Source organism: Nannobrachium achirus (genome assembly GCF_963921795.1).
Source record: "Nannobrachium achirus genome assembly, chromosome: 2".
Lineage (NCBI taxonomy): Eukaryota > Metazoa > Chordata > Actinopteri > Myctophiformes > Myctophidae > Nannobrachium > Nannobrachium achirus.
The window spans coordinates 74,747,769-74,762,046 of record NC_137811.1 but is presented as its reverse complement, the minus strand read 5'-3'; the positions used below and the strand labels follow the sequence as shown (position 1 = coordinate 74,762,046).

Here is a 14,278-nt window from a genome sequence, read left to right as displayed (position 1 = left end):
TTGTTCATAGTTTTGAGTCAAATTATTTTATTTATTAGCCGTGTAATAAGCGGGATAACGTCTGGCTCAGTGGTCATGACAACGACCGCTGATCCCTTTCATACCAGTAAGAAAAAAATCAGCCTGATGGTGGCGCTATATGCGACAGATCCATGTTGATGACATGAGTGTAGACATATTGTGTACCGATTTGCGTGATTTTAGGGCAAAATGTGTAGGAGCAGTGTCCAAAAATGTGTTTGAAAAAATCGTCCTGATGGTGGCGCTATATGGGACAGATCCATGGTGATGACATGAGTGTAGACCAAGTGTGTACCGATTTGCGTGATTTTAGGGCAAAATTTGTAGGAGCAGTGTCCAAAAATGTGTTTTGCTAGAATCGGCCTCATGGTGGCGCTAGCAGAGGAGCATGTGAGAATCGGAGGTTGTGGTTTGGCAGGCAAGGAGTGTGTGTGCAAAATTTGGCATGGATCGGGGCAACGGTGGCGGAGATATGAGCAGGGCAAAAGTGTGACGTGTGACAGACTGACAAACGGACTGACAGCCGGTGGAGGTTTTGATAGTAACTGCGACCTGACGGTCGCAATCGATCATATTTCATAACAAAGGACGTGGCAGATTAAAGACAGGTATAAAGGGTCCTCAGAGTTACTGCAGGCCACTTGAACACTGGTATCCTATTCTGAGTAGAGATGGAGCTGGTTATTATTATTTCTTTTTATAGTGAGCACCTTCTCAATCCTGCTTTATTGAGCCGGGCTTTTATCAAGCCCACTATTGAGCATTTTCTAATATTGTGTGGAAAGACGTGAGACGACAAACTGGAACTGGTATCTGTTTTTACTGGCCAGTTTTGACTGACTGATGTGAGTTTGTGGCTGACCACCATCTGGAATTAGATGAAGATTAATGTGCGATAAATGTTAAATTGCTATGTTATGAACGAGTGCATCTCTCCATTCCGACATGTCTCCTTTCCGACAGACACTAACCCTATCTCTTACCCTAACCCTAACCTTAACCTCTGTGGAAGTGTTGCCACTCCAACAATAAGAACTCACTGTCGGAGTGGCGACATGTCGGAATGGAGAGCGCCCCCCGTTATGAACCGTGCTGTTATAATTACTATAAAATCTCCATGTCTCTTCAGCTCCTCATGAACAGAAAATGCATATTAATTTAACCATTAGTAGGGCCTTCCAATACAGTTACAACAAACAGGAAGCAAGAGACCTTTTTACTTTGGAAAATAATACTGAAGAAACTGTTAACGGGTTAATGTGTGTAGCGTATACTGTCACTTTAAAAGCGTAATTTTCTTTTGCTGGTTGTCAGATAACAACACACGTAGACCAACATGTTTGTGCCAGTCTGGGTGATTACATTTATTTCTTGATCGCCTCTTCTTGTGTTGATTGTTTAGACATGACGTCATGGGCCGCTATATGCTCGATAACGGGCTCGATAAGCCCAAAGCGTATTGATACCGGATACTCATTAACTTTGTTATCCAGTTTGTAACGGGTTCGGGTTTTGAGCTCCATCCTTAACCCATTTAGGGCCTAGAATTATTGAATGCTTTAACCAGTGAAAAATAGCAGATATACAAGCTCACAGTGCCACGCTGCAAGCTTGTAGATCTGCTATTTTTGAGCGGTGGTCACAACGCTCCTATACGTGGCCGTGTGTGTGGGTCTGTCTGTCTGTCTGTCTGTCTGTCTGTCTCCGTGTCTGTCTGTCTGTAGCCTGCAGTAACCTTTTCTGACCACACATGTTAAGGGAGGGGCGCTGTTGCACACACACACACACACACACACACACACACACACACACACACACACACACACACACACCACCGCTCAGTTCACACGAGTGTGATTTTTTTTTAAAGTCGTGAAAATGTGTGCAAATATTTTATGTATTTTCAAAGCAAACGTTTGTAACTCAAATTTTGCTTCTGGGGGGTCCCTGGAACTAAACATTTTGAGATGAGAGTCCGTGGCCAAATAAATATCCTTTTGGGGGTCCTTCAAATGAAAAGGTTTGAGAACCACTGACATAGTAGTCTCTCAAGAACAGACTAACTGAGCTCCATTTAAGTGAAAAGGACCTTTTCTTTGACGATGGCTGGCCAGATTGCTGACATAGAAACATACGTTTTTTCAAAAAACCTTAGAAGGATTCAAAAGACACTTATAGAATGGGGTCAAAATTCAAATTTTCACGATTTTTCAAAAATAGCAGATCTACAAGCTCGCAGCGCGGCACTCGTGCCGTGCTGTGAGCTTGTATATCTGCTATTTTTCAATAGTTAAAGCATAAAATAATGATACACAATAATGTGTACCCGTTCTGAATGGGTAAGGGAACAGTAGCCGAAGATAGTAGATCCACAAGCGTGTAGATCGGCTAATTTTGGGAAAGAGGTTTGGTGTAGGGGGGAAAGTATTGAGGGTTTAAGTGGTTAACTGTCTGAAAATAAACATCAACATGAATCCAACTCAACGTTCCACAATGACAGAGCTGTCTAACAAGTCTATGAATCTGTGAAATCTATAGAAACTAGCCCTTACCCGTTCAAAGATATGAGCTCCGAAATGATGTGCAGTGTGTGGGTTATGGGATGTGCACTGTGCATACAGTATATGAGGGATGGAAAGTAACTTTAACTGGTGCTTGCATGATAATATGTAGAAGCATCAATGTAAGAAATACCCGTTTCGTTTAATGGCTATAGAGATACTGTGTGCTGATCTGCATGATTTTTGGACAACATCTGTAACAGGGCCAGACTATATGTTTGATAAGGTTTATACTGCAACACAATCTTCAATATGTAGTGGGGGTCCCTGCTTCATCTCTCTTTCAGCTAAGGGGTCCCTGCTTCATCTCTCTCTCAGCTAAGGGGTCCCTGCTTCATCTCTCTCTCAGCTAAGGGGTCCCTGCTTCATCTCTCTCTCAGCTAAGGGGTCCCTGCTTCATCTCTCTCTCAGCTAAGGGGTCCCTGCTTCATCTCTCTCTCAGCTATAAGGGGTCCCTGCTTCATCTCTCTCTCAGCTATAAGGGGTCCCTGCTTCATCTCTCTCTCAGCTAAGGGGTCCCTGCTTCATCTCTCTCTCAGCTAAGGGGTCCCTGCTTCATCTCTCTCTCAGCTAAGGGGTCCCTGCTTCATCTCTCTCTCAGCTAAGGGGTCCCTGCTTCATCTCTCTCTCATCTAAGGGCTCAGATCTACTCTAGTAGTCTAGCTGCTACAAGGACAAACTGAACCGTAACAAGACAGGCTGTACCAAAACAAAAGCTATCAGGACTAGCTGAGACCTTGGCTGCAAAATATGTCATATATCATAATGTATCATAACATAAGTACTGTATACTGTAAGGTTAAACATAACGATTGGATATACTGTAAACATCCATTATAACAATATTGTATCATTACAATCAGAACCGTCACAGCTTGTCCGTGTCTGTCCGGACGGACAGGTAACGCCTGACACTGTGGTTCCCCTGACACATCACTGTGACATCACAGTGATGTCAGATACTCAGAGCAGGGATCTCCATATATGGGCATTAAAGGGATTATGTTAGGGATCTCCATATATGGGCATAAAAGGGATCGTATCCCAGTTGATGCCCTGTTAGGTGAACCACACTAACAGAATCCATAAATGGACAGATGCAGATCTTCGCCAGATGCAGACAGATGCAGATCTTCGCCCTTAGGCGTCTTTCTGGTTAATAAGCTATACAGTATGTTAGTACAGGACAGGGTTAATAATAATCTGTACAGTATGTTAATACAGGGTTAAGAAAGGGGAAGACGGAGAAGGAGATCAGCCGGAGAATCGGAGCAGCAGGAGCGGTTTTGCAGTCGCTTAATCGCACTGTGGTGAAGAAAAAAAGAGTTGAGCCAGAAGGCAAAGCTCTCTGTCTACCGAGCAATCTTCGTTCCTACTCTCACCTATGGTCATGAAGTGTGGGTCATGACCGAAAGTATAAGGTTGCGGGTGCAAGCGGCCAAAATGGGTTTCCTCAGACGGGTGGCTGGTATCTCCCTTAGAGATAGGGTGAGAAGTTCAGTCACCCGAGAGAGACTTGGAGTAGAACCGCTGCTCCTACACTTGGAAAGGAGTCAGCTTAGGTGGTTGGGGCATCTAGTACGGATGCCCCCCGAGCGCCTTCCTAGGAAGGTCCTCGATGCGCGTCCCACTGGGAGGAGACCTCGTGGCAGACCAAAGACCAGATGGAGGGATTATATCTCCAAACTGGCTTGGGAACGCCACAACACACACACACACACACACACACACACACACACACACACACACACACACACACACACACAACTTGGCCACAACATTGAATTATGTCTAGGGTACCAAGCCGAGGGCCACAACATTACAGGGGGTGATGGTGGCGTTCCCGCTACTCAAGTGACAGTTCAGATATCGTCGTTGTCGGGTGAAAATATAAATATATAATATAATATATAAATATTTTAACAGCTGTTTTCACTACTTTTGTGCGACGGCCTTGAATGATTTGCGAAAGAAAGTACACATTTGGAGATATGAGATTTCCACCCAACAACGACGATATACTAGTGTTGTTGCTGCTATTATACCACCATTATTACTGGGGTTGGTGTGGGCCAGACACATAGGGTTAATAATAAGATGTACAGTCTGTTAGGACAGGTCAGGTTATTAATAGGTCCGGTCCAGATGTCCCCGCTCTAGCAGAGAGGTGTGAGGATGCACCCTGCAGCAGGAAGCACGCACCGGGCCAACAGGAAGTACTCGCATCCTCCCAACCCAGAGAACAGATTCTCACATGCACTGACAGACTCTGTTCTTCAGGGTACAACAGGTCAGAGGTCATTGACGACTTGTGATTTTTGCAAGTCGACTCGACTCAGTAAAAAGTTGAGTTGAAGTCGACTTTATCGTTTGATGACGTCATCACATCACACACGACCCCCCAACAACGTAATGTGCAACATTGTTTTCTACTCAACAGTAAACAAACCAACACAATTTTCATTTTTTTTTTTTCAACTTCGACTTTCTCTGGCGGGAGTCGACTTGTGTAATGAAGTCGACTGAGTCAACTTGTCAACTTTTTCGTTAATGCCCTACAATGTACTGCTGTTAGACTGAGGATATACCGGTATGGGCGACTGGTTAAATCACTATTCGTGAATGCCCTAGGATATATGCCAGGCAGGCACCCTTGGGTGCCGTGACGGCAGTCCAGGGCTGCCGCGAGATAATGTGACAATATTTGGAATTTATGCCACAAGCCCCAAACCATGTATGCCAACTTTGCCTGGAGAATGTTATCAAATGCAGCGCTGGTGACAAGATATGTGATTTACTCAATAAAACACTAATTCCTTCAGATGTTGTTGTCAATATCTTAAATATCTTAAAATAATGAATAAGAAAAAATGAATTTTTTTGTATTACAAAAGTGTGTGTTTGCCTTGTCTACTGTAAGTCGCTCTGGATAAAGTACTGTGTGCTATTTGCAGTGTGTGACACCTATATAAATCAGTCATATCTATAATAAACCCAACCGGTAAACCTAACCTCTACATGTCTAATCGTACTCCTAACCCTAACCTTAATCTAGTCTTAATTGTGATCCTTTTGTGTAAAAAAAAAAAACTAACATAAAACAATGTTTTTTCACCATAAAACAACCATTTATCTTGTGAGGACCAGAATCACTAGTATAGTAATATAAGTGCACACACACACACACACGCACACACATACGCACGCACACACACACGCACGCACACACACACACATGCACACACGCAGGGACGTGCTGGCCATTGGGAAAAGCGGGACAACTACCGAACGGCCGGTTCATTCCTGGCCGGTCCAGGCCGGCCATTAGGAAAAAAATAAAAATAAAATGTCGGCCTTTGTTCCATTTTGGGGGCTGGGCGGCCAACAAAGTAAATCGTCACTGTCGGGCAGAAACCTCGTATATCTCCAAGTTTCAAATGTATAAATTCTTTCGCAAAGCAAAGCCCTACTTCATCATATAAGGCCGCTGCACAAAAGTAGTGAAAACAGCCGATCTACAAGCACACAACGCCTCGCGGTGCGAGGCGTTGTGTGCTTGTAGATCGGCTGTTTTCACTAGTTTAAATCATTTTTAAAATGATAAATACAAAACAAATGGTTTTGGACATACAAGGTTTCCACCCGACAACGACAAAATATAACTCATGTACAATAATTGGCCCACTGGCTTGTCACTTGTCATGATCTGAAATGGCAAATCTTTGAGTAGCAGCAATGAGGGCCTCTCCAACTCTTTTTCCCGGGCTGAATCAGGGGCCCAGCACGTCCCTGCACACACACACACACACACAACCAGTTTCCTGTCCTCTCAAGTCGTCCTGGTCTGACACAAGCCTGCTTCCTGGTGCGACCAGATTGTTTCCCGTTTGACGCCTTGCGAGGCCATAAAGAAGACATGGGCAGGACTCATCTCCTAAGCACACACACACACACACACACACACACACACACACACACACACACACACACACACACACACACACACACACACACACACACACTCCTCAGCTCTCCTCAGCCATACATGGGCAACAGGCGGCCCGGGGGCCACATGCGGCCCCAGGTTAATACTGGAATACCGATATATCATTGATTTCAGCTGTTTTCAATTCCAAACATGGCCTGCTTTAATTCCGTCAGTCTATATTACTAGCTTGATGACTAGTATTACAATGTGTTTTTTTATTTTATGTCCAATGTATTTATTTGTATGTAAGTTCATAAAGTTAACATGGGTATATAACTAAATGCGTTTGAAATTAAATCAAAATGTTACATTTCAGGATTCCAATTAAAAAACAAAAAAAAAAATATTCAGGATTCCAAATCAAAAGAGGCAAATATAGCCTGTAGATCTGCTATTTTTGCTTCTTTTGTATGAGATATGACAAAGTAGGACGTACTAGCAATATGCAATGTGGCCCTCTGGAGTGAAGGTGGAAATATAGTGGCCCTCGCCGTCATCAAAGTTGCCCACCCCTGTCCTAAGCACACACACACACACACACACGCACGCACGCACGCACGCACGCACGCACGCACGCACACACACACACACACACACACACACACACACACACACACACACACGCACACACGCACACACACGCCCGGCCACCCCCCATGTTTCCCACACTATCCTGTCCTCTGCAGGTCTCTATTTAAGGAACAGATAATATTATAAGCAGCCTGGAGGAACCATAACAACACAACGTGTCGTCACTTCCAGCCCCGCCACTCGCTCTGCAGCCTTGAGGTCAGCTGTTGTTGTTCAGGGAACCAGTGTTGTTAGTCGGGGAGCCACAGGCCCAAAAGCTCAAAGAATAGGGTTTTACCTGTGACGTCATGACATACTTTTTATTTTTGTTTTTTCTATTCATTTGGTCATTAAGGTACACAGAATGAGAGGCCTGCTCTGCCGGAAACATTGCGAAAAAAGGTTATGGACATTTTTATTCAAAGTCCCATCGACTTCACTCTACAGGAAAAGAATACAAAAAATAAATCTGCTTTAAGTAGCATGTTAGGGGTCAAACTAGGGGTTCTTCATGATTCTGAATCCATTGCACGCATTTGTTTTGCATAAAAAACATTCCTTGGGCTAGAAAAACTGTGATTTTTGATGACTCATCACTTTTCACCATTTTGTGGGGCTGAAATCTTGCCTAAGGCATGGTTTTCATACAAAACAAATGCTTGCAATGGATTCAGAATCATGAAGAACCCCTAGTTTGACCCCTCACATGCTACTTAAATCAGATTTATTTTTGTATTCTTTTCCTGTATAGTGACGTCGATGGGATTTTTTGCAATGTTTCCGGCAGAGCAGGCCTCTCATTCTGTGTACCTTATTGACCAAATTAATAGAAAAAACTAAAATTAAAAGTATGTTATGACATCACAGGCCCATGGCTCCCCGGCTATGTCACGTCTGCTCATTACAAGCACCTTGGGCCTTTTTTCTTCTTCTGTGAAGTCACTTGTAAATATTATTGGCACAGTTGTTGTTTTTTTTGTTTTTTTTTGGGGGGGGGCTTTTTTTAAGTATTTATGTTTAGCTTATTTGGGCAATGTTTCCTAAATGTTTTTTTAAACCAGTCTCTAAAAAAATATGTTCTCGGACTCCTCATCTGAGAATATTTTGTGCCAGGTTTGTAAATGTTTCAAAAATATTCAAAATGTGCCACTTTTTCCCCCACATTTTTGGTTCCCCCACATTTTCATATAGCCCATCTACAAGCTCACAAGCTAGCTTTAGATCGGCTAGTTTGCTAAATTGTCGAACTATAGGTCCAAAGTGATCATGGTGGCCCTATATATAATGGCTTCTTTAGGACTTATTTTTAGAGACCCTGGTTGCGTATTTCTCTGGCAGCGGCGCTCCAGGCTGGGTGCGCATGGAGTCATCAGGCTTTGATGGGAGGAAGGGAAGCTGCTTGCCAGTGAAAACGTCTGCTGTGGGAACTCGGAAGAGCTTCTGGTTTGACTGGAAGATCAGCTCCCAGCAGAGAATGAGGTGGATTACAGCTCCATTGTTACCGCTTCAAGTCTTCCATAAAGCCACGCTGACATTTCCAGTAGACGAAAAGAAAATATAAAAAAACACCCATTCATGGTAGGGCATTAACGGAAAAGTTGACAAGTCGACTTCATTGCACAAGTCGACTCCCACCAGACAAAGTCGAAAGTCGAAGTTGAAAAACAATAATATAATACTTTCTATTGTGAAAATAGCAGATCTACATGTATATCTGCTGTTTTCACAATTTCTGCCTCTAATATTTGACAATTTGGACAATGTTTAATTTATCATTTTAGAGGTATTAAAAAGTCCTTAAATTGGCACTTTAGAAATGTGCAGATACCCTCTATACACTAAAACTTTATGTTGGTTTGTTTACAGTTGAGTGATGACATCATCAAACGATAAAGTCGACTTCAACTCAACTGAGTTGAGTCGACTCGTTAATGCCCTAATTCACGGCCACGCGTTCATCACATCCCGGCTTGATGACTGTGACAGCATCCTCCACGGCTCCGCCTCCAAAGACCTCAACAAACTCTGATACGTTCAGACCATAATATTACACCTGATAATATCCTCCAACACTGGCTTCCCGTCAAAGAAAGAATCCGCTATAAAATCCTGCTCTTTCCACCTGCAAGGCACTCAATGGGGCTGTTAAAGGGCCAGTTCACCTCTGGGGCAACCAGATCTTATTTTATTGTTGTTTGGGACACGATCAATACGATCCTGAGTTGTTTTTTGTGTTCAATCTGTGTTTTGAGATGTTTTAGTATTTCAGCATGAATGATGATGCATTTTGCATCATATGAGTCATCATGCAGCATCATATGATGCAAAATGCATCATCATTCATGCTGAAATACTAAAATATCTCAAAACACAGATTGAACACAAAAAGTAACTCAGGATAGTGTTGATCGTGTCCCAAACAACAATAAAATAAGATCTGGTTGCCCCAGAGGTGAACTGGCCCTTTAAGTATGACATCATTTTGTAGGCAGAGGAGAATTTCTGCCCCCAGTTTCCGTGAATCTTTTTACTATTTTTACTATTTACACATTTTTCTTCTCTTTGTTGTTGAAAGGAAAGAGTTAGAATTATACTTTAGTCGTTATTTTTGTCTCGGATCTGTTGAAATGGCGAGGGACAGAAAATGCTCTGGGGGCAGAGTTCTCCTCTGCCTACAAAATGATGTCACGGCTTAAAAGCCCCATACTCCCCTTTAAAATCATGGTCCAGTGAAGCCAACCTCTTTGCTCTATTGAGCATGTGAGGCCAAGAGGTGGCAATAATCACCAGCACCATTTACCAATAAGCCCCTCCGACCTATACTTACTTACATAAGTAAGTAGATCAAGTAAATTGATCGAAGGAGCTTCTAATTTACAATTTATAATTTATAATTTAAGCATTTAGCAGACGCTCTTAATCCAGAGCGACTTACAATAAGCAAGGTAATGCATTTGTACATCAACATATCACATGGAAAGACAATTATTGTCGGTGTCAGCTGAGAACATGGAGGTCTTTCCCTGTTACAATGCACTAGACCTCTGGATTACTGAGGTGGAGCGCTACACCTACCATCAACTCCCAGTACTGACCGCACGACTGTCCACACCCAAGCTGTGCTACTCATACGCTTACATGGCGGTCCCCAGGATTGAACCTATGACCTTGTGGTCCAAAGGCAAGAGCTCCAACGACTGAGCTACCCGGACATAACAAGATAAGCAGCAGCAGTGTCCCTCCTGGACACCTGTCATGTAATGTGACGTACAATTAAAGTGTGTCTCTCACCCTCTCGGAGACCTGGATGTCATGTGGTGTACAACTAAAGCGTGTCTCTCACCCTCTTGGAGACCTGGATGTCCAGCATGAAGAAGTGAACGTGCTTCTCTCCTTTGTTCAGGGCCAGCTTCTTGGTCACCACGGCAACCAGCATGGCAGTGCACGCTACACCCTGAAACACGCACGCACACGCACACACGCATGCACACACGCACACACACACACACACACACACACAGAGGGTTAAGCACCGTATCAGTCTAGTGCTATCTGTAGAGTTTCACATAAACAACGCGGTCAAGGCTGATACTGTTAGCCTCATCACACTATGGACTGAAATGGGACATGCAGCATTTTCACCAAGTATTCATACAAAGAGGCGTTGATATTAAAACAATAACAGTGTGAAAGGTCGATTTCTGAGTGACTCTTTGTAAATATGTTTAAATGGTTCAAGCACTGATTCCATGGATAGACAGGATTCAACCAGTTGACAGCCAGACCTACAGTACAGTACAGTAGCCTACTGTATGTGACATAATACTGCACTGTAACTGCGTTTACATGCATGGACATTGGACAACACTTCTTCATTCTGATCAGAGTGTGGGTAGGGCTGTCACGATATGACATTTTACATGACGATTAATTGTCACTCAAATAATTGGCGATTAACGATTTAATTGTGTTTTTGTCGTTGATTTCTGTTTGGCTCATAGGCTTTGAAGTTGCACGTGGCAGATAAGACACATGACCTAAATATACAAAGAAATAATCGACATATTTGACAACTTTCTACTTAAAAAATAACATTGATAGTGGAAATAGCCGATCTACAAGCTCACAACGCGTCGCGATGCGACGCGTTGTGAGCTTGTAGATCTGCTATTTCCACAATGTTTTACTTTAAAAAATATATATATGAAACATTTTCAACATTCACGATTATGACGATTATGAAGAATAATCGCGATTATGTAAAATAATTGCGATTAGACGATTATGTAATAATTGTGACAGCCCTAAGTGTGGGTTGCAGTGAGACAGACAGGTTAGGCGCGCTACACACAGTTGCGACAGCTATCGTGTCCGTGTAGTCTGAGAATGAGTGGGGTAGCGGGATTTACAATGCATTGGTCACGTGGTTGTTTGTCGTTGCCGTGTCTCTTGGCCAAAAGACAGCCTTCGGTTGAGCAAGAGAGACGGCAACGACAAAAAACCAAACAACCTTCCATTGACAATGCATTGGACGTCCCCCTCCCCCCTCATTCTCAGACGATACGGAGAAGATGTCTCACGCATCTGTGTGAGTGCGGCCTTAGAGAACCTCTGCACTAGAGTCCTCAGTTAACTCAGAGCGACTTCAACCACAGAGGCCTTTCTCTGCTCTGTGTGTCAGAGCGACATCAACCACAGAGGCCTTTCTCTGCAGAGCTCTCTTTGCTTCCTCTCTGCCTATTAGTACTTTCTACTTCTGCTACTTTGAGTGCATTTTGATACCAATAGTTTTGTACTTTTGCTCAAGTACATGTTCTATATTGCAGTATAGAGGGTATGCACGCACGTCCACTGGGACCCGCCCACCCTAATCTAGACTGAGTGGCAAAACATTGAACAGCATGGAGCATTGGAGTTTGGAAGCGCTCGTTGCAAATCACTCAACGGCCCTGCATACCACCTGTTTCTAATTTGCACATAATGCAGGAGGCAGCAGGATGTTGTGTTGTAGAAAACGAGCGCTTCCAAACTCTGACACTTGGAAAAATAAAAACCTGCACAGAATGTCTTGACAGAAAGTAGCTCATAACATGCCTATGGTGGATTTTTATGAAACAAAAACTTTGCAGATAGAAAGAGGATAATTCAAGCTTTCAGTACAGCCGCAATGTTGGTGAGTTAACTTTGTTTAATACAATCAGAAAGGACTTTTCTGTGTGGTTGTGTGGGCTGTCAATGGCAGAAATTAGCTTTTTGCCACTCAGTAGGCGTGTTCCCACATAACTTCCAGCAACAGTGATGTCACGCACATACCCTCTATTGGCACTTTTACCCAAGTTAACAATACTTTTTCCACCACTGCCTCTCTCTGTCTCTCTCTCTCTTTCTCTCTCTCTCTGTCTCTCTCTGTCTCTCTCTCTCTCTCTCTCTCTCTCTCTCTCTCTCTCTCTGTCTCTCTCTCTCTCTCTCTCTGTCTCTCTCTGTCTCTCTCTCTCTCTCTTTCTCTCTCTCTCTGTCTCTCTCTGTCTCTCTCTCTCTCTCTCTCTCTCTCTCTCTCTCTCTCTCTCTCTCTCTCTCTCTCTCTCCCCTGTGTGTCTCGTCCATCATGGTCCTCGAGGGAGATCCCTGAGTCCAGCGCAGTCAGAAAAAGCAGAGCGGTTGATCTTTTCCTCCTCATATGGTTTCATCAGTTATGTTTAGACTGAAGGCCTGCTTTAAACACAGGCCTCAGTGCAGCCGCCACCACCGCTGCTGCTGCTATAATAGCAGAGGCTGTCCTCTGAGAATAGCTGGGCTGCTATTGCTAGACGCACTGCTCCACAATATGATGACGATGTCCCACCCAATGAAGCACACGCGCACGCACGCACGCACGCACGCACGCACGCACGCACGCGCGCACGCACGCACGCACGCACGCACAGATGAATGCACACACACACGGGAGGCACAGGACAAACAGTGAGGAAACGGCACTCGATCATTTCCTTAATAACAACAGATAACAGATCTCAGTTTAGAGAACGGTGTTGTTTTTACCTGTCATCCTTTTTAATTGGCTGGCATTGAGTGAGAGAGAGAGAGAGAGAGAGAGAGAGAGAGAGAGAGAGAGAGAGAGAGAGAGAGAGAGACATAAAGCATGTGCATAGAACAAATCCTAACACACACATAACGTCACTGTCGGGCAGAATAAACCTCGTATCTCCAGGTTTCAAATGTGTATGCTTTTCGCAAAGCAAAACCCTGCTTCATCATACAAGGCCGTCGCACAAAAGTAGTGAAAACAGCAGATCTACAAGCACACAACGCCTCGCGCCGCGAGGCGTTGTGTGCTTGTAGATCAGCTGTTTTCACTAGTTTAAATAATTAAAAAAAAGATAAATACAAAACGAACGGTTTTGGACATACAGGGTTTTTCCACCCGACAACGACGATAATTTTCATTTTTATCTGCGTCGATCCGTGCAGATCATTTTCTCTTTCCTCGACTCGGTTTGCTGCGGCTCCAAAACAAACTCTCGGCCGCCTCGGCCAGCCAGCGCTCCTCATGGAATATGGGAAATCTGGGAGGCAGAGATATCTGTGCTGAGATCCGTCCCCACCCTCACATAGGATACGACCCCACCCTCCACCACGCTCCCTCCACCCCTCACACCCTCCACCCTCCACCCTCCACCTCCGCTACCAGGGACGTGCTGGGCCCCTGATTCAGCCCGGGAAAAAGAGTTGGAGAGGCCTTCATTGCGTGCTTCATTGCGTGCCATCATTGCGCGCTATAGAGAGAGATCTCTCTCTATAGCGCTGCTGCTACTCAAAGATTTGACGTTTCAGATCATGACAATTGACAAGCCAGTGGGCCAATTACATGAGTTATATTTTGTCGTTGTCGGGTGGAAACCTTGTACGTCCAAAACCGTTTGTTTTGTATTTATCATTTTTAAAAATGATTTAAACTAGTGAAAACAGACGATCTACAAGCAGCTTGTAGATTGGCTGTTTGCACTACTTTTGTGCGACGGCCTTGTATGATGAAGCAATGAAAAGCAATGAAACAATGTACAAATTTGAAACTTGGAGATACAAGGTTTCTGTCCGACAGTGACAATTTACTTTGTTGGCCGCCCAGCCCCCAATATGG

General features: G+C 43.9%; 1 protein-coding gene across 1 annotated transcript in view; it reads right to left on the bottom strand.

The window, feature by feature from the left end:
* kcnn4 (potassium intermediate/small conductance calcium-activated channel, subfamily N, member 4) overlaps nucleotides 1–14,278 on the bottom strand; it is a gene marked incomplete at both ends in the record, with an annotated part of 117,733 nt that overhangs the window by 13,389 nt on the left and 90,066 nt on the right. Inside the window, one exon of the mRNA XM_080744423.1 lies at nucleotides 10,484–10,594. Within this exon, the coding sequence (XP_080600549.1) occupies nucleotides 10,484–10,594 (111 nt within the window). The remainder of the gene's footprint in view (nucleotides 1–10,483; nucleotides 10,595–14,278) is intronic.